The sequence below is a fragment of the Scyliorhinus torazame genome, chromosome 16 (assembly GCF_047496885.1).
Source record: "Scyliorhinus torazame isolate Kashiwa2021f chromosome 16, sScyTor2.1, whole genome shotgun sequence".
Classification (NCBI taxonomy): domain Eukaryota; kingdom Metazoa; phylum Chordata; class Chondrichthyes; order Carcharhiniformes; family Scyliorhinidae; genus Scyliorhinus; species Scyliorhinus torazame.
Genome location: NC_092722.1, coordinates 158337190 through 158356457, shown reverse-complemented (window position 1 = coordinate 158356457; position 19268 = coordinate 158337190). Strand labels below are relative to the sequence as shown.

At 54.8% G+C, this 19268-nt stretch overlaps 1 protein-coding gene across 1 annotated transcript in view; it reads right to left on the bottom strand.

Moving 5' to 3' along the window:
* Positions 1-18538, bottom strand: part of LOC140392309 (scavenger receptor cysteine-rich domain-containing protein DMBT1-like) — a 101925-nt gene extending 83387 nt beyond the window's left edge. The window contains exon 1 of the mRNA XM_072477626.1: positions 18436-18538. Within this exon, the coding sequence (XP_072333727.1) occupies positions 18436-18538 (103 nt within the window). The remainder of the gene's footprint in view (positions 1-18435) is intronic.
* Between the last annotated feature and the right edge of the window lie 730 nt (positions 18539-19268).

The window sequence follows — 19268 nt, the reverse complement described above, 5'->3', positions numbered from 1 at the left end:
AGTCCAGGAAAAGAAAGAACTGGTTTGCTCCTGGGCTTGGGGATTGCTGGTTTCAGGAAATAAATGGTATGGAGAAAGGCTGAAAAAGTACAAATCAGGGAACCGGAATGAATTTTAATCTTGTTGGCTGATGATTATGACATCCTGGCCGGGATTCGACTCCGGGGGGGCCTCCATGGTGGCCAGGCCCACGATCGGGGCCTACCGATCGGCGGGTGGGCTAAATCCGGAGGGGGCCTATGTTCCACCGCGTTGGGCCCTTGTAGGGCTCCACCATATTGCCCGGGGGCCAGGCGCAGAGATGGCAACCCAACGCATACACGAACCCGCACCGGCTGTGGCGCGCATGCGTGGAACCGCGGACGCTTTATCTAGACTACTGCTACAAATCAAACAAGATCAAGAATCAAAGAAGAATATGAAGAAAATTTTGTAAATATCTAATTTCTCTCTCATGTTGATAACGTACCGGCAACTTAATCTCAAGTACAGGGTACACAAGATCGATCCAGTGATGGAGAAGGTTATGGATATGATGCAAAATGTCACTTTAATAAATGTGCACAGAAAGATTCCAGACCTCAAACCTGACATCACCAGGCATCTTGAGTTGACAGTTCGGAGTGGAGTTTTGCTGTGGTGTACTTGAGTGATAATTCCGCCCTGTCTACAAAATCCTTGAACAGTTTCATGAAAGGCATCCTGGTGTGGTGAGGAAGAAGGAGATGGCATGCAGCTACTTCTAGTAGCCAGGATGAGGGGCTGGATTCTTTGATTCTGGGACAATGTCCCCACATTGGCGTGGGAACAGTGGCGTGTTCCGCCAGAAAGAATGGAGTAAAAAGGCCACCAGTTCCCCGTTTTGCTGGGGGCTAGCATGCCAGCAGTGTAGAGCACCCGGCTCTAGCTGCCGATGTGGTCCGGAGGATTGCCGGGTCCTTGGCTGTGCATGCGCATGGTGGTGGCCTGCAATGCTCACGCTGTGCTACATGGCGGCGGCCGATCGCGGACCCGGCCCGTGAAATAATCCCCCCCCTTCCATCGGTTTGCGTGACCCGGACCACCCCCCCACAGTACCTCCAGCATCTGCTGAATTTGCCCCTGCCCACGGATCAGTCCTCCCCCGAATGTGGCAGTGCTGTACTAAATTCGCAGCCACCACGCCGAGTTCCCGATGGATGAAACCACACGTGACCGACTCCATCGGGAACTCGGCCGGTCGGGAACGGAGCATCGGGGCGCGTGCGGCATACTCTGAGCTTTGGAGGTGCCGGAGCATCACAAAAGTGGTGCCGCTCCCGATTTGTTTCTCTGGCTAATTGCCGAACGTGATTTCGGCATCAGCGACCGGAGAATCCAGCCCAAGGTATCCAAATTGAGGAGGTAGGACTACACCAATCCTGAACTACATTAAGGAATACTCCATCCCTGCAACCCTTGCATCGTTGGGGATGGCCTACACAGACATGGAAGACAACTATGACAAAGAATTCATATTGACAATGTTAGGCCAATCGAAGGACATATGTTGTTAGTGATGGTTGACGCACACTCAAGGTTGCCAGAAAATGAAATCAAGTCCCCAACAACCAAACACACACTTGAGAGACTAGATGAGGTATACTCTAGGTTTGGAAGGCCGGAACAACTTGTGAATGATAATGTACTCAAGTTATATCAACAGAAATATCGGAAATTGTCAGGCGACAGCATCCAACACAAATGGTTAGTGGAGAGCAAAATTCAAAGAATGAGTCTTTAACTGTGGAGAACGTGTTCTCGCTAGAAATTATACCATGGGTGAAAAATGGAGTCGAGTCATCATTCCTGACAAGACGGGCAGCACGGTGGCACAGTGGTTAACCCAGCTGCCTCACAATGCCAGGGACCCAGTTTCAATTCCGACCTTGGGGGACTGTCAGTTTTGAGTTTTCACTTTCTCCCTGTGTCTGAGATGGTTTCCTCCGGATGCTCCGGTTTCCAAAGATGGGCAGGTTAGGTAGAATGGCCAGGCTAAATTGCCCCTAAGTATCCAAAAGGTCAGGTCAGGTTACTGGGATAGGTCAGGGGTGTGTTCCTAGGTCAGATACTGTTTCCAACGGTGCCGTCACGATGGGCCGAATGGCCTCCTTCTGCCCTGTAGAAACTAAACGTATAGAGTCTACACCAGAAATACTCACATCAGAGAGTTTGGACAGTGCTAAGACAGAACTGGGGCGAAATACTCCCGAAACGGCGCGATGTCCGCCGACTGGCGCCCAAAACGGCGCCAATCAGATGGGCATCGCGCTGCCTCAAAGGTGTGGAATGCTCAGCATCTTTGGGGACGGAGCCCCAACATTGAGGGGCTAGGCCGACGCCGGAGGAATTTCCGCCCCGTCAGCTGGCGGAAACGGCCTTTGTTGCCCCGTCAGCTGGCGCGGAAATGACATCTCGGGGCGGCGCATGCGCGGGAGCGTCAGCGGCCGCTGACAGTTTCCCACGCATGCGCAGTGGAGGGAGTCTCTTCCGCCTCCGCCATGGTGGAGACCGTGGCGGAGGCGGAAGGGAAAGAGTGCCCCCACAGCACAGGCCCGCCCGCGGATCGGTGGGCCCCAATCGCGGGCCAGGCCACCGTGGGGGCACCCCCCCGGGGCCAGATCGCCCTGTGCCCCCCCCAGGACCCCGGAGCCCGCCCGCGCCGCCTTGTCCCGCCGGTAAGGTAGGTGATTTAATTTACGCCGGCGGGACAGGCAATTTATCGGTGGGACTTTGGCCCATCCAGGCCGGAGAATCGAGCGGGAGGGCCCGCCACCCGGCACGGCGCGATTCCCGCCCCCGCCGAATCTCCGGTGCCGGAGATTCCGGCAACCGGCGGGGGCGGGATTCACGGCAGCCCCCGGTGATTCTCCGAACCGGCGGGGTGTCGGAGAATGTCGCCCCTGAGATCTATTACTGCAGAAATTACAGAATCTGTCACTACAGAGTCGTCAGTACCAACAGAGGCAGATCCTGATTAGTTTCCCAAGATATACCACCAACAAGTGAACAGGAAGACACTTCCGAGATCTCAAAGAGCCAAATTCCTGAACATTGAATATTACTGAACCAAGACGGACGTCCTTCAAGGCACTGGCCGGGATTCTGCTTTGGCTGACTCCGAAATCGCAAATCACGATTGGGCGGAGAATAGGTTCCGACACCAAAATCGCGCCGGCCGTCGATTTGGCACCAAATTGCGATTCTCCGTCACCTCAACATCGCTGTCAATGCATACTGGAAGGCACATCCAGTAGATGTGCGCATTATTAGTGGGCCCGATGATATTCTCCAGAGCCTCCGCGATTCTCTTCCTCCGATGGCCCGAGTGTCCGACTGAGCAGTTCATTTGTGCTTTTAAATATCGTGAAACCGGCGTCATGGCTGATGACGGAGAGAGAGGAGGTAGGAAATAGAGAGGAGCGACTGTGGGCTGCCGGGCCGGACACTGGCCATGCTGGCTGGGGTGGGGGTCCCTGCCAGGGACGGGTGAGGGTGGGTAACAGGGGAACAGGCTGAGGGAACGGGCTGAACGGCCAGGGTAACCCCCCACAGGACTGAGGCGGTGTCCAGGATTGGACTGCCATAACTACACACCCACTGACCATCCACCCTGGCCCCTGGATCTGCAGAGTGACACCAGCTGTATGGGCCCCCCGACCCCCACACCCCACACTCTGCCACACTCCACCACCCACCTGGCCGCCACCCACCAGCGGCCGACCCATGGCAATGCCCACAGTAGTCCCTCAGAGTCCGTGGAGCATACCGCTTATGAGGCGAGGGCAGTGCCAGCCGATGGTAACCCTGGCATCAAGGACAGGTGCCAGGCCAGATGGCCCCACGGTGCTGGACACTGCCGGGGCTAGGGATGCGGAAATGGAGTGGGAATCACACAGGGGCAGAGTGTTCGTTGGACCTGGTTGGGCACGGCTGTATACAGCATGCCAACATGTCGGCCTGTCACCCCCTGCAGACAATGGATATTGGAATTCAACCAGCAATGGTGGCCTTCCTGCTAGTTGCCACAGGCCTGGGGGATGCCCTGCGGCTGTACGGGCTGGAGCTGCTCGAGGAGAAGGAAGTTGCAGCAGCAGAGATGGCTGCAGAGGAACAGATGACAGCCGCTCAGAATGGAGAGATACCGCCCAACAGGCCAAGGAGAAGGAGGTGCCAAGGAGGCACCGCATGAGGCCTTGTGGTTTCCGGCACCGCCTGTCTGTTGAGGACCTGCCAGACCGGGCATGTCGTCGAAGACTCCGGCGGAGCAGAGAGACAGTGCGACATATCTGCCAGATGATGGCACACCTGGCACCGCGGGGTATAGGGGAGGGCACCCACCCCTGGTGGCCGTCAAGGTGACGGTTGCATTGAACCTTTACACCACGGGATCCTTCCGGGCGCTGAAGGGGACCTGTCCAGGATCTCACAGACCTTGATACACTGCATCCGTGCCATCACGGAGGCTTTATGCACTCAGGTGGTTCAATAAATCCACGTCAACGTGGACCGAGCCAACCCAGCTGCCCGGGTAGCAGTGTTTGCCACCATCGCCAGGATACCCCGGGTCCAGGGGGTGATCAACGAGATGCATGTCCACCTCCGAGCACCTGCAGATTACAGGCCACTCTACACCAATTGAAAGGGGTACCACTCAATGAAGGTGTAGCTGATATGTGACCATCAGCTACGCATCATTGACCTTTGCGCCCGATACCTGGGCAGTATGCACGACGACTTCATCCTGACATGTTTGAGATGCCCTCCCCTTCTGGGTGTTGGCTCTTGGGCAACAGGGGTTACCCACTGCGGTCATGGCTGATGACACCTATCCAGGGGCCACAGGCAGATGCAGAGACCCATTACAACGCTGCCAATACAGCGACCAGGTCCATGTTCGAGCGGTGCTTCAGCCTCCTACAGATGTGGTTCAGGTGCCTGTACCCCTCTGGAGGAGCCCTCCAGTATGACGCTGGGAGTATCGCATCATGGGAGTATCGCATCATGGCAGCTGCTCTGTCCTCCACAACATTGCACAGCAGAGGGGTGACGTGCTGAATGAGGAGGATGAACACCAGGCCTTGTCTGATGAGGAGGGTATCGGGGAGGACAAGGATGGGCAGGACATGGGACCCAGGCAGGCATGGGAGACCGCACGATGTGTGCGCCAGGGCCAATGTGCAAGGGACGCTCTGATCACCTCCAGGTTCACCGACTGGGCAGGACGGTGGGGCACGGACACCGCACCCCAATTCCAAACCTGTACATCACTACCCGGCCATGCTCGCGTGCAGCTCCCTCCATGAGACATACCTGTTGCACTACTGTGGTGATACACCACTGTACTTCCCTACCATTGTACATAGTATATAATAGTTGTGTGTAACGTGGCCCTGTAATACTGTGTATTGTACTGTAGCTCTGCAGAGGTTCGGTCACTGGTAGGTAACCCGACCTGGCCACGGAGAGCTCCGCCTTAGCCACTCCCCCGGGAGTTACGTATAAGAACCCTCTTCTGGGACCGGCCCCATTCTGTCTGGGGTCGTCTGTGTCGGGTAAGCCTCCCATGTAGTATAGTAAAGCCTTAGTTAAAGTCTCACATGTCTTTGTGGTTCTTGACGCTTAGTGCATCAATTTAATATACTACAGTTATAATGGAGGCTGCTCTGAAACCCGACAAGCTCTCGCTCGACCCCCACGCTCCACGCGCGGCTCACCTTTTCAACTGTTGGCTCCGGTGTTTCGAGGCCTACCTGGAAGCATCCTCCGCCTTCGCCAAAACGGACGCCGACCGACTCAACCTCCTGTACTCACGGCTCGACTACGGGCTTTTCGACCTCATCACGGGAACTACGACCTATGCCGATGCCATCGTGAAGCTCAAAAGCCGGTATGCACGAACTGTTAATTCTATTTACGCCCACCACTGCCTCGCCTCCCGGCACCAGCAGCCGGATGAACCCCTGTCCTTGTTCATCCGGGACCTCCGTGCCCTCGCGCTCACCTGCAATGCGCCAGCAGTCTCCGCTGAGCATAACGCTGAGGCCCTGGCGCTTGATGCCTTTGTAGCCGGCATCGCTTCCGTCCCAATTCGCCAACACCTACTGGCACAAACTACACTGACACTGGACACGGCAGTCACTATGGCAGAGGCCCAACAGGCAGCCTACGACAATAATGCGTCCTACACGCCTGCACGAACTTCCTATACGCCTGCCCACGCTCTCTACGTGGCCGCTACCTCCCAGCAACAAACCCTGCAAGTCACGGCCCACCCAGCCACACCAGCAGTAAAAATAATGCCTGGGCCCCAGTGTTACTTTTGTGGCCAGGCAAAACACCCCAGGAAACGATGCCCTGCTAGAGATGCTACCTGCTCAGCCTGTGGCAAGAAAGGCCACTTTGCAAACGTCTGCCGCTCCACTGCTGCCTCGGGGTCCAACGCTACTTTGCAAACGTCTGCCTGCTACTCCGGGATTCCGCCATCCTCCGTTCCCAGCTCGCTGTTCGACATGTGCGACGCAAGGGCGCTGCCATCTTTGATCATCCCCGGCCCGGCGCACTTCACTTCCAGTTCGCCAATCGCCACTTCCAGTTCGCCAATCGTCACTTCCGGTCCGCCGATCGTCGCTTCCGGTCCGCCGCCGATCGTCGCTTCCGGGTCCGCCCCGCCGCCGATCGTCACTTCCGGTCCTGGGCACTCGACCTCTGGCCCCCTCTCCACGTGGTCTGCATGGGGGCCGCCCGGAACAACGACTTACGTCTCTTCCGGTCCACCTCCGATCGTCACTTTCGGACCTGCGCACTCGACCGAAATGCTGCAAACAAAGGAGATGCAGCCAGCAACAGCAACCTGGCCTCCAACAGCATCCTACGATGCCTGGGCGCCGCCACCTTCTCCCACAGGCCGCTCCTCGGATCCTGCACCCTTCTCCAACAGCTCCACCATCGCATCCATCGTCCTTGACCAGGGCCGACCGCATCAGCTCGCCAGATCCACCATGGAGGTTCAGGTAAATTGTTTCACTGTTACCTGCCTCTTCGACAGCGGCAGCACGGAGAGCTTCCTGCACCCGGACACCGTGCGCCGCTGCTCCCTCAAGGTACTACCCACGCGCAGGCATATTTTCATGGCCTCCAACTCCCAGTCGGCCGAGGTTTCGGGCTACTGCGTCGTCACCCTCTCCGTGAACGGCGCGGTGTTCCAGGATTTCAAATTCATGGTCCTCGCTCACCTCTGCGCCCCCGCGATCCTCGGCCTGGACTTCCAATGCCACCTGCTTAGCCTCACCTTGCATTTTAACGGCCCCCTCCTCCCCCTCACGGTCTCCAACCCCCAGTTCTTCCCTGATCCCCCCCCCCGGGTCCCACCTGCAGTCTCTCCACGCTCAGGATCCCCCCCCCCTTCACTGTTTGCTAATCTCACCCCCGACTGCAAGCCCGTGGCTACTAAAAGTCGGCGTTAGTTTCGGGGACCGCCAATTCATTCGAGCGGAGATTAAGCGCCTTCTCTCGGAAAATATCATTGCTCCCAGCACCAGCCCCTGGCGAGCCCAAATGGTGGTAGTCAATTCTAGCGAGAAACAACGCATGGTCATTGACTACAGTCAGACCATCAACCGGTACACGCTGCTTGATGCGTATCCCCTCCCCCGCATATCTGACAGGGTCAACCAGATTGCACAGTACCGGGTGTTCTCCACCATAGACTTGAAATCCGCCTACCACCAGCTCCCTATCCGCCCGGAGGACCGTAACTTCACGGCCTTCGAGGCAGACGGCCGCCTCTACCACTTTCTTAGGGTACCCTTTGGCGTCACCAATGGAGTCTCGGTCTTCCAACGGCAGATGGACCGAATGGTGGACCAGAACAGACTGCGGGCTACCTTCCCGTATCTGGACAACGTCACCATCTGCGGCCACAACCAGCAGGACCATGACGACAACCTCACTAAATTTCTCCAAACTGCCAAACGCCTCAATCTCATGTACAACGAGGCAAAATGTGTTTTCGGCACCACCCGCCTCGCCATACACGGCTACGTGGTGGAGAATGGTGTCCTCGGCCCCGATCCCGACCGTCTGCGCCCCCTTCTCGAACTCCCCATTCCCACCTGCCTCAAAGAACTGAGGCGATGCCTCGGGATTTTTGCCTACTATGCCCAGTGGGTGCCCGAGTACGCTGACAAGGCCCGACCCCTCCTCCGTTCCCCCTCATTCCCCCTCCCGCCCGAGGCCTGCCAGGCCTTCCACCTCCTAAAAACCACTATCGCCAAAGCTGCCATGCATGCGGTAGACGAGTCTGCACCATTCCAAGTCGAGAGCGATGCCTCCGACTTTGCCCTGGGTGCCACCCTCAACCAGGCGGGCAGGCCCATCGCCTTCTTTTCCCGCACACTCCAAGGCCCCGAGATCAGCCACTCCTCTGTTGAGAAGGAGGCACAAGCCATAGTGGAAGCCGTCCGGCACTGGAGGCACTACCTCGCCGGAAAATCATTTACCCTCGTTACTGACCAACGATCAGTTGCGTTCATGTTCGACAACAAACAACGAGGTAAAATCAAAAATGATAAGATATTACGGTGGAGGATCGAACTCTCCACCTACAATTATACTATCTTATACCGGCCAGGTAAACTCAATGATCCTCCTGATGCCCTGTCCCATAGTACGTGTGCCAACGCACAGGATGACCGACTGCGGGCACTACATAATGACCTCTGTCACCCGGGCGTCAGGCGGCTCTACCACTACATCAAGGGCCACAACCTACCCTTCTCAGTCGAGGAGGTCAAAGCCATGACTAGCGACTGCCAAGTCTGTGCGGCGTGCAAGCCGCAATTCTACAAGCCAGACAAGGCGCACCTAATCAAGGCCACCCGCCCCTTTGAACGTCTCAGCATTGACTTCAAAGGGCCCCTCCCCACCCACAACCGCAACACGTACTTCCTCAACGTCATCGATGAGTACTCGCGGTTCCCCTTCGCCATTCCCTGCCCCGACACGACCTCCGCCACCATCATCAAAGCGTTGCACGACCTCTTCATGCTGTTCGGTTACCCCAATTACGTTCACAGTGACCGGGGCTCCTCCTTCATGAGCGAGGAGCTGCGTCAGTACCTGCTCGCCAGGGGCGTTGCCTCGAGCAGGACGACCAGCTACAATCCCCGGGGGAACGGACAGGTGGAAAGGGAGAACGCGACTGTTTGGAAGGCCGTGCTGCTAGCCCTCAAGTCCAAAGGCCTACCAGTCTCCCGTTGGCAGGAGGCCCTCCCTGCCGCACTCCACTCCATCCGGTCTCTTTTGTGTACTGCAACGAATGCTACCCCTCATGAGCGGATGTTTCTCTTCTCCAGGAGATCGGCATCCGTGACATCGCTTCCGTCCTGGCTCCTGTCCCCGGGAGACGTCCTGCTCCGCAAGCACGTGCGGACCTCTAAGGCGGAGACCCTGGTGGAGAGTCCATCTCCTCCACGCCAACCCACAGTACGCATACATAGCGTACCCCGACGGGCGTGAGGAGACCGTCTCCATCAAGGACCTGGCCCTCTCTGGGGCCCCTGCCACCCCCGCACCGCAACCTCCACCCCGCTCCCTCTCTGCTCCCGTCGATCCCTCGGCCTGTTACTACTCCGTGCCAGCCACTGTCATCCCGCAGTTTCGCCTCGAGCCAGCCGAAGCAGTGGGGGATGTCATGCCGCCTCACGACCCAGCACCACCGACCGCACGGATACCGCCGGACACTACCTCAGCGCCGCAGCTCCGACGTTCAAAGAGATCGACCAAACCCATCGTTCGTCTCGACCTCTGACGACACGGAACCTCCTGATGGACTCTGTTCACTGATTTTCACCCCGGACTTCCTTCTAAACAAGGGATGAATGTGGTGAAACACCACTGTACTTCCCTACCATTGTACATAGTATATAATAGTTGTGTGTAACGTGGCCCTGTAATACTGTGTATTGTACTGTAGCTCTGCAGAGGTTCGGTCACTGGTAGGTAACCCGACCTGGCCACGGAGAGCTCCGCCTTAGCCACTCCCCCGGGAGTTACGTATAAGAACCCTCTTCTGGGACCGGCCCCATTCTGTCTGGGGTCGTCTGTGTCGGGTAAGCCTCCCATGTAGTATATTAAAGCCTTAGTTAAAGTCTCACATGTCTTTGTGGTTCTTGACGCTTAGTGCATCAACTACTGGGTGTTGGCCCTGGGTTGGCAGTAGCACCGGGTCTGGTCAATGTGATGGAGGATGATGACAACCCGCTCTGTGATGAGCTCTGCTGCTCCGCATCATATGCCAACGTCTGCCTCCTGCCCACGGTAGCACTTTTCACTGTCCACCTGGGTGTTCTCTGCATGGGGTGATGGTGGTGGGGACGGTTGGGTGGTGGTGGGGGTGAGGTGGGAGGGGAGTGCAGGGAGGGGGGAGAGCTCAACCCACCCACAATGTCTGCCCATTCCACCCCTCACCTCCCCGCATCCTCTCTCTGGCCAGCCCAGACCAGCCCACCCATCACACCCATCAGACAGAGCACCGAAGCAGGTTGTAACAGTGGTAACAATGTGAATAAATATTTGCAGGTATGCGCCCCAGCCTCCATAGCTAAAATTTCTGGCCTTACGGGCCCTAACGCTTTGTCTAGGTGGTTCCCCAGACGGTACAGCAGGAGTGGAGGCAGCCTGCTGTGATTCCTGCCCAGCGACCTGTGTCCCGTTGGCGGCTGTCTTCTGGGGCGACCAGGCCTGGATGGACTGCTCTCTCGGGTGTCCTGGGTGGCATGGTGCCGCCTCGTTCTGCCTGCAGCCCACCAGATGCACTAGGAACAGGAGTGGGGGGAAATTCGAGGTGCTGTTGTGTTTCGGCACCTTCCTGCGGGAGTCACTGGCACCGGCCCCATTACTCCTTCTCCCCTCATGGTGTCCGATGGCCCGCGGGCTACTCCATGGGACAGGGGTGAGAGCACATCTATCCCCTGAGGCTCTCCCACCATCTGGCGCTGCCATTCCTGGAGGCCCACTCTGGTCTTGACCAGGGTCCGCATGCTCGTGGCCATGGAGCACAAAGAGTGGTCCATCTCCCTCTGGGACTGCGGCACATCACGCTGTGGCTGTGTCACCACCTTTTGGGTTTGTGCCACATCAGCCAGTGACTGCAGAATCTCCCTCTGGGACTGGGCAACCTCCCACTGTGTCTGTGCTATGTCAGCCAGCGCTTGGGCAATGCTGCCAAAATTTCCAACCATGGCCTATTGTGACTGAGCCACAGAAGCGCTGTTGCGATGTCCAGGTGACTCTGGCACATGGTTACCTGTGGGAAGGCAACCCTGAGCTGGGCCACGACCAGTGCCTGCAGTGTTGGCCTGGGTGGCGTGCATTGTCGGCACCACCTCCTGCAAAAGGTTGGACTCTTCCAACTGAGTCTACAGATACCGGATGCTCGCCAACAACCCCTCATTTAGTCCCTGTCTCTACGACTACATCTCCACTGTCGATGGGATGGTCTGTTCCAGAAGCCCAAAACCCATCTGAATGGCAGCTAGTCCCTGGGGTCGGCCTTCCCTCAGACCGTCCGCCCCCTCTGGTGTTCCTACCTCCACCTGCTGCACCAGATCAACTGTGTGGTGAGCATCTGATAGTGTCCCAGGCACCTCTTCACTAAAGTGCCCAACCAATGTGAATGTCTCTGGGATGGTTGAGCGTGTTGGTGACACCCTCCGTATCATTCTCTGATTTGAGCTCCGGGGTCTGCTGGGTCTCAGGCAGAGGGCTGGTGTCCAAGCTGTTATCCCCGTCACTACTCAGCTCACGGGATGGCTTTGACTGTGGCACTGGCGGGGGCGCGAGGGACAGCAGATGGACCCGCCGCATTACCAGTGTAGTGATATGTATATTGACTGGGATGTAAAGAGTTAACAAGTTAATGATAATGCTTCTTATCACTAGAGAGAACCACAGAACAGCCATATATATCATGTGACTTCTGGGATTCTGGGATTAAATGAGGAGTTGAGAATTAGGAGAGAGCTGGAAGAGGGTCAGGCATAGAGACCAGTTGTATACTTGAGAGTTCTGTATGTTAGATATAGCATAGTTTTATACAATAACCTTCTACATTAGGAATGTGAACGAATCTTAGTTAGTAGTGAAATAAATTTATAGTGTTGTTTGTTAAAAAGCTTAGTGTTCTTTGTTCAAGACTACGTATCCAAGCCATCCAGGTAAAGCAGAATAGAGAACATAACAACCAGCAGGTCCTTCAAGACACAAGGCAAGATGCATGATTAGACCGCAGGCCGGGGGGTTCGAAGTGGGCGTGAGGGTGAGGATGGTGTGGGGGTGGTGTGCGGATGAGGGTGGTGTGGGGGTGGTGTTGGGGGGGGTTGACAATTGTCATGCGGAACTGCAACTAAGCGAGACTTCACTTCATCGCCCACAGCCGAACTCCACCTCGGCGACTTGCCTTTCCTTAGGCCGCCAACCACGTCAACGGCCCTCTGCTCAGTTACAGTGAGGAACTGCATGTCCGTTGGTCCACCTCCTGTCTTCTCTCACTACCGCCGGTCATGCGCGGCCTTCCTCGGGAGAGGGGGGGGCAAACTGAAAACAGCAGCTTTAGACAGTCCGACGCACATAGCCCAGGGGGGTGGGTAGTTGGTGGCCTCAGTGGCCAGGGTACCCGGCGATGGCAGCTAGTATCGGTGCCGCATGTGGTGCAGGGTGCTCACCCTGAGGAGGTTGTGCAGTTTTTTACGGCACTGCTGGCCAGTCCGGACGGTGTTGCCCACTGTGCTGATGGCCTCTGCTACCTGTGCCCAGACATGGTGAATGATGGCTAGCAATCACCTTCCTGGGCCGGGGTACAGGGTCATCCGCCTCTCCTCCACCACATCCAAGATGATCTCCAGCTCAGCATCAGGAAACCTCGGGGCTGCTCTCCTTGCTGCCATCTTGTTGGTTAGGATGGTGTGTGTGGGGAGTGAAGTGTGTATATGCAGCTGCACCTTGTCAGCCTCCTGAGTGTCAATTGCAGAACCAGCGAATCCGACATCATTTTTCAGATTGTGTTCCAAGTGGCGCCATTGCTAGCCCCTTAACAGTAGCAGAATTGATCCAGGTGTGGCACCAGTTTTGCTGTCGTGAAAGTCCACAAATTGTGTGTAGCGTCAACACCTCGTCTCAGAAGTGGAGAATCCCGCCCACTGTCTTACTGATGTACATATATGTAAATAACATGATGATGTAATTAATTAATATTATGTTTGAGATGTAAAAGTGTTTAAGAGAAAAGTCATTAGCACTGATGGGCTAAAGGGGGAGGAATGTTATGTATTGGAGAACTACTATTTGCTGGTGAAATGTCACGTGATGTCAGCAGTTCGTTTAGCAGTTTTAGGGGAGTTCAACATCTTACCCTGTAGCACGATAACATCTCTTTATAAACACTGCACTATGTTTCAGGAACTTAAAGTGTGGCAATTCTATTTCTTTTGCTCTTTGCAGAAACAGCAAATATATAACAAATTGTCACTGAGACTTTTCTGGAAGTAGAAAATTTAATAATGGATTATTTGAAATCCTTGACTCAGGTTACTTGAGAGTTAGCAGATCAAATTAATCTTGAGAGTTAGCAGATCAAATAGAATCCACAGAATCTCTACAATGCAGAAGAAGACCATTCGGCCATTGAGACTTTGAAAGCACACCCTAGCTAGGTCCACTCTCCCGATCTATCCCCCTAACCCAGTAACCCCACCTAACCTGCACATCCTTGGGCACTAAGGAGCAATTTACCATGGCCAATCCATCTAACCTGCACATCTTTGGATGGTGGGAGGAAACCGGAGCACCCGGAGGAAACCCATGCAGACATGGGGAGAATGTGCAAAATTCCACACAGTGACCAAGGGTATAATCAAACCCAGGTCCCTAATGCTGTGAGGCATCAGTGCTAACCAATGTGCCACCGTGCCACTCCAGGATTGTGTAGTGATGATATGATTAAAGTAGTTACACAGCAATTAGAATTAATAGCAGAGAAACCTGAAACTGATGGATCACAGCTAAAGTTAGCTAAATTCAGTTAAAAATTAACAAGTTGGACAAAGAAGAAAAAGATGGTGAATAGAAATAAGCCTGATCTTCGAAAATTCCTTGTTCCTGACTTTCTCTTGTAGCCACAGTATTCATTTGTTTATCCAGTTCAGTTTTTGGTCAATGGAATCCTCCAAGATATGGTTAGTGGGCGACGGTGATGCCAAAAAACATCAGGGTCAGATAGTTAAATTGTTCTTTTGTTGGAGATGGTCATTGCCTGGTAATGTCTGGACCATGAAACATATTTGTCACATATCAGCTCAAGTCTGAATGCTGTCCGGATCTGTTGCAAACGGGCTTGGATAACATACAGCTCAGAAAGAGTCCATTCAGCCCATTGATCCTGCTACTGGGGAAGTCGAAGACAAACCCGACCGATTGGAAGGCACCGGTATCCTCCAACCAGTGCGGTTTGCGGATTGGGCAATGCTGGTAGTCCTGGTGCTAAAACCTGACAAAACTGTATGTCTGAGCGGAGATTATAAATTGACCATAAACAAGGTCTGTCACCTGGACAGGTACCCAATGCAATGGATAGAAGACCCATACACAAAGTTAGCTGGGGTCATTCCTATTCTAAGCTTGGCATGAGCCAAGTCTATCTCCAGCAGGAACTGGACTGCCAATTCCAGGCATTACATAAACATTAATGCCCACAGGGGCCTGTATGAGTACACAAGGTTGACGTTTTAAGTGTCTTCAGTTTGCACAATTTTTCAGCGTGATATGGAGAACATCCTGGAGGGCCACCATGTGTGGCAGTCTACCTGGACGATGGCCTGGTCACCAGAGCCATGGAAAGGGAGCAGCTGAGCAACCTGGAGGGAAGTCCTCCATTGGTTTTCCGAGTTGGACGTTTTCTATGCCAAGTAAGTTACATACTTGGGGTAATAATAATACTTGTTACAAGTAGGCTTATATTAACACTGCAATGAAGTTACTGTGAAAATCCCCTAGTCACCACATTCCGGCACTTGTTCGGGTACACAGAGAGAGAATTCAGAATGTCCAATTCACCTAACAAGCATGTCTTTCGGGACTTGTGGGCGGAAACTGGAGCACCCAGAGGAAACCCAAGCAGACATGGGGAGAACACAGAGAGTGACCCAACCGGGAATCGAACCCGGGACCCTGATGCTGTGAAGCAGCAGTGCTAACCACTGTGCTACCATGCCGTATCACGTGAATCGGGACGGACTACACCTGGCTGAGGAAAAGGTGTAGGCAATAAATCAAAACCCATTCCGGGAACCATGACAGAGTTGCGGTCACTCTCAGGACTCGTAAACTACTACAGTATATTTATTCCTGGCATAGCAACCATCCTCGCCCAACTACACGCATTGCTGAAGATACACCATGAATGGGTATGGAGAGCGCCTCCGGAGGAGGCCTTTGCCAGGGTGAAACAGTAACTGATGTGATCGGGGTTTTGAATTCGAGCAGTGTTGTCCCAGAACAGAGCTGACGGTAAAGAAAGGCCAAATAGCTTACGAGCCATGGACTCTGGCAATTACGCCCACATCGATAAAGAAGGTTTGGCCGTCAAAATTACGGTGAAAAAATTGCACCAATACGTGTATGGACATCAATTCACCATTGTGATGGACCATAAGGCATTGCTAGGTCTTCTTAAAGAGGACAAGGTGTCCTGCCAATCGCATCAGTTCAGATTCAGAGATGGGTCCTGTTGCTAGCAGCGTACGAGTAAGCCTTTGAGCATCTCCCAGATTCGTAGATTGCAAACGGGAACATGCCAAGTGGGCTTCTTCGGCTGATACGCCCCCTTCACCACCGAGGGCCGACATAGTCGTTGCGGCATTTTACTTCATCGACACCTTGCCGGTTCCCGTTGCTCAGATACCCAACTGGATGCAAAAAGACTCAATAGTGACAAAAGTACGCCACATCGTCGTACACAGGGGCCAGAAAGGGAAGACGCCCGAGAATCTATGGGTCTTTGACGCCAAGTGCTGGAGCCCAGAGTGGAAGACAGCATAATCCTCTGCCAGAATGCGTTGTTATAAGAAAATGTTCCAAACACAGTCTATGAATTTCTCATCTCAGCTACATTTGTCTATCTGACTTTTCAAATGCAAATGCTCATTGAAATTAAAAATATATTCTTAAAGCTGAAATACTCACCAGGTCTGGCAGCAGCTGTGGAGAGAGAGAAAGTGTTACATCATTCCAATTATGTTGTGGTCTATAGACTTTATCAGGCAATGTAATTGTGGTAGTATCAGGTATTGCAGTACCCGAGAGGCTGTAGACCATTGGGTAAACCCAGCAGCTTACCATTGGCTGTTTGGTATGTGGCTCCGCCCTGACAGGCGGGGTATAAGAACAGGTGCCGTCGCAGCAGCCCTCATTCTGTACCGAAGCTGCTGGGGAACAGATCTATTCTATTAAAGTCTTCAGTTATGATACAACCTCGTCTTTGAGTTTAATTGATCGTGCATCAGTAATTGTATATTTTCTGTTCCTTAGCTCCAGCCAAGTAAATTCTGCCCTTGGCCCCTCTGGGATATCTGTTGTCTCCAGCACTGCAACTGTCTCGTTAATCAATGCCACTATTACTCCCTATTTCCTTCCTTTCATATCTATCCTGAACACATTACACCCAGTAATATTTAACACCCAGTCCTGCCCTGTGTTGAATGAAGTCTCTGTTATAATCCAGCGACGCAGCAATCATGGATCATGATCGGGCGGAGAATCATGCGTCAGCCGAAAATCATGGTCGCCGCCGGGCACCCAATGGAACTCCCTGCTCCGATGCCTCGATAGCGGCATGATGCATTCCATGTCACTCACTGGCATGGGCATGCAAATTGTCCAGAAATGGCCGTCAGCATATCATTAAAGATCCAACCCAGTATTTTCTGGCCTCCCTCAATGCTCCACCTCCGCCAGGTGGAAGTGACGACGGTGTGGCGCACTTGTAGTGTTTAAAATTGGGTAACAGGCATCATAGCCAATGAGGGAGAGAGGAGGTAAGCTCTTTTGGTGCATCAGTGGACTGCCAATTGTGTTGTTGGCCGGGGGGGGCGTCGGCCAGGGCCGGGGGAAGTGGCAGGGTGCGACCAGGAAATGGGCTGCGAGGTCGGGATGTCCCCCGGGAACGGAGTGTTTGGACACGGACCGCCATTTCGGAGGCCTTCAAGGCAGCCATCTGGGTACGCACCCCACTGAGTGCTACCGGCCGTATAGGTCCACCCCCCACGAGACCCCAAATGACCTCACAGGATGGGCATGGCCCAGAGCAGCCCTTGGCCTACCAGGTGTTGGTACACCCAGTGCACCCTTCCAGGGCATTGCCCCACTGCAGGGGCAGCAGGGGAGCCGTGGCATGCACCCCGACTGGCGGACACATATACCGGGGCCTTTGGCTCCCTCCCAGGCACACTGCACCTTGCAGAGCAGATGTCCCGCCAGTGCCTCCGACTGCCCAGGGGGCCCTGTCCAATAACCAACTCTAATAACCATGTCCCTCATCAGCAGCCTCCCTCCCACCCCCCACCCCCCCTCCTACCCCCACCCCCCACCCCCCCTCCTACCCCCACCCCCCCATCCCCCGCCCAGCTCTGTCCCCAGTCTGACCCAGCTCTCACATCCTTCAGACAGAGGACCGTGTTTGGAGCATCGGTGAACACGTGTTTCTTGTGATCCATACAAGTATTGTGCCCTAGCCCCTATCGCTAACCTATGTGTTTTCACCTTTGCCAACTTAACTGGTGTCTAACTTTCAAACCTTTCGTGCCCTAACACTCCTTCAAGTGGGTCCCGCAGGCGGTACATCGGAAGTGGAGGCGGTCTGCTGCGTTTCGCGCCCTGTGACCTGGGTCCCCTTTGGCTTCTGTCCTCTGGAACAACTGGACCCAGTGGCGCCTGGCAGTCTTCCGGCTGTCACTGATTGTGTGTGGCCATGTTCTGCCCACTGCCCATCGGATGTGCCAGGGACAGCTGGGCGTGGGGGATTCAGATGTGCTGTAGCCTTACGGCACCTCCCCATGTTTGTCAACGGCATGGACCCCATCGCCTGCTCCTCTCTCATGGTGCCCGAAGGTCCTTGAGTTACTCGTTAGGACAGGGGCGTGGCCAGAACAAACTCCGGTGGCTCCACTGTCACCTGGCACTGCCAGTCCTGGAGGCCCACTCTCATCTCGACCAGGGCCTCCATGCTTGTGGCCACAAAGCACAGGAACTCTGCCACCTCCTGTTGGAACTGTGCCACGTGCACCTGGGACTGCGCCACAACACTCAGTGACTGTGCCAGGTCAGCCAGCGCCCGGCCATTACCTCGAAGCTCTCAGCCATTACCCGTTGTGACTGCATCAGGTTCTGAAGCACCGCTGCAATGGTCCATGTTGCTCTGGTACTCGGCTGCCTGTGAAATGGCCACCCTCTCCAGTGCTTCGTCCATCGCCCGCCAGACCTTGCACACCTTGACCCATGGCCGATACTTTCGCACTGAAGGCTTCCTCTAAGGACGTCATCCGTGCGGTGTTGGCCTGGGTGGAACGCATTATCGGCAGCGCCTCTGCCCCCAAGGTGGTTGTACTCTTCCAACTGCACCTGCAGCGCTGGATGGTTACTGACACCCCCTCCTGTAGACCCTGACTCTGCCCTTGCATTTCCAACATTGATGAGACCACCCTTTCCAGAAGCCCGAAACCTATCTGGATGGCAGTTAGTTCCTGGGGTCGGGCCGCCCTCCGACTGTCATATCTCCACTGATGTACTGCTGCATGTGTGTGGTATGCACCAGATTGTGCCCCAGGAGCCTCTTCACTAAAGTGCCGAGATGAGTGTCTCTTGAGGTGGAGGATGCTGGTGATGAAAAGTCGGTGTTGTCCCCTGACATGTGCTCCGGGGTGTCGCGGGGTTGCAGCAGGAGTGCGGATCACCAGCAGGTCTCTCCTCATCAGCAGATGATCCTGCAAGACATAAGACCTGTTGCATGGTTGGATCACGGGGAGGCATGATGGGGGGTTGCAGGGGGTGTGACACATGTGTCACAGGGACATCACAGTTCTTTAGGTGCTTACTTGCGTCCCTGATGCCAACCTCCACTTCGGCGACCGCCCGTTCTCCAACCTCGCCGACCACGTCTAATGTCCTCTGCTCTGCAATGAGGGGCCACAGGTCTGGCG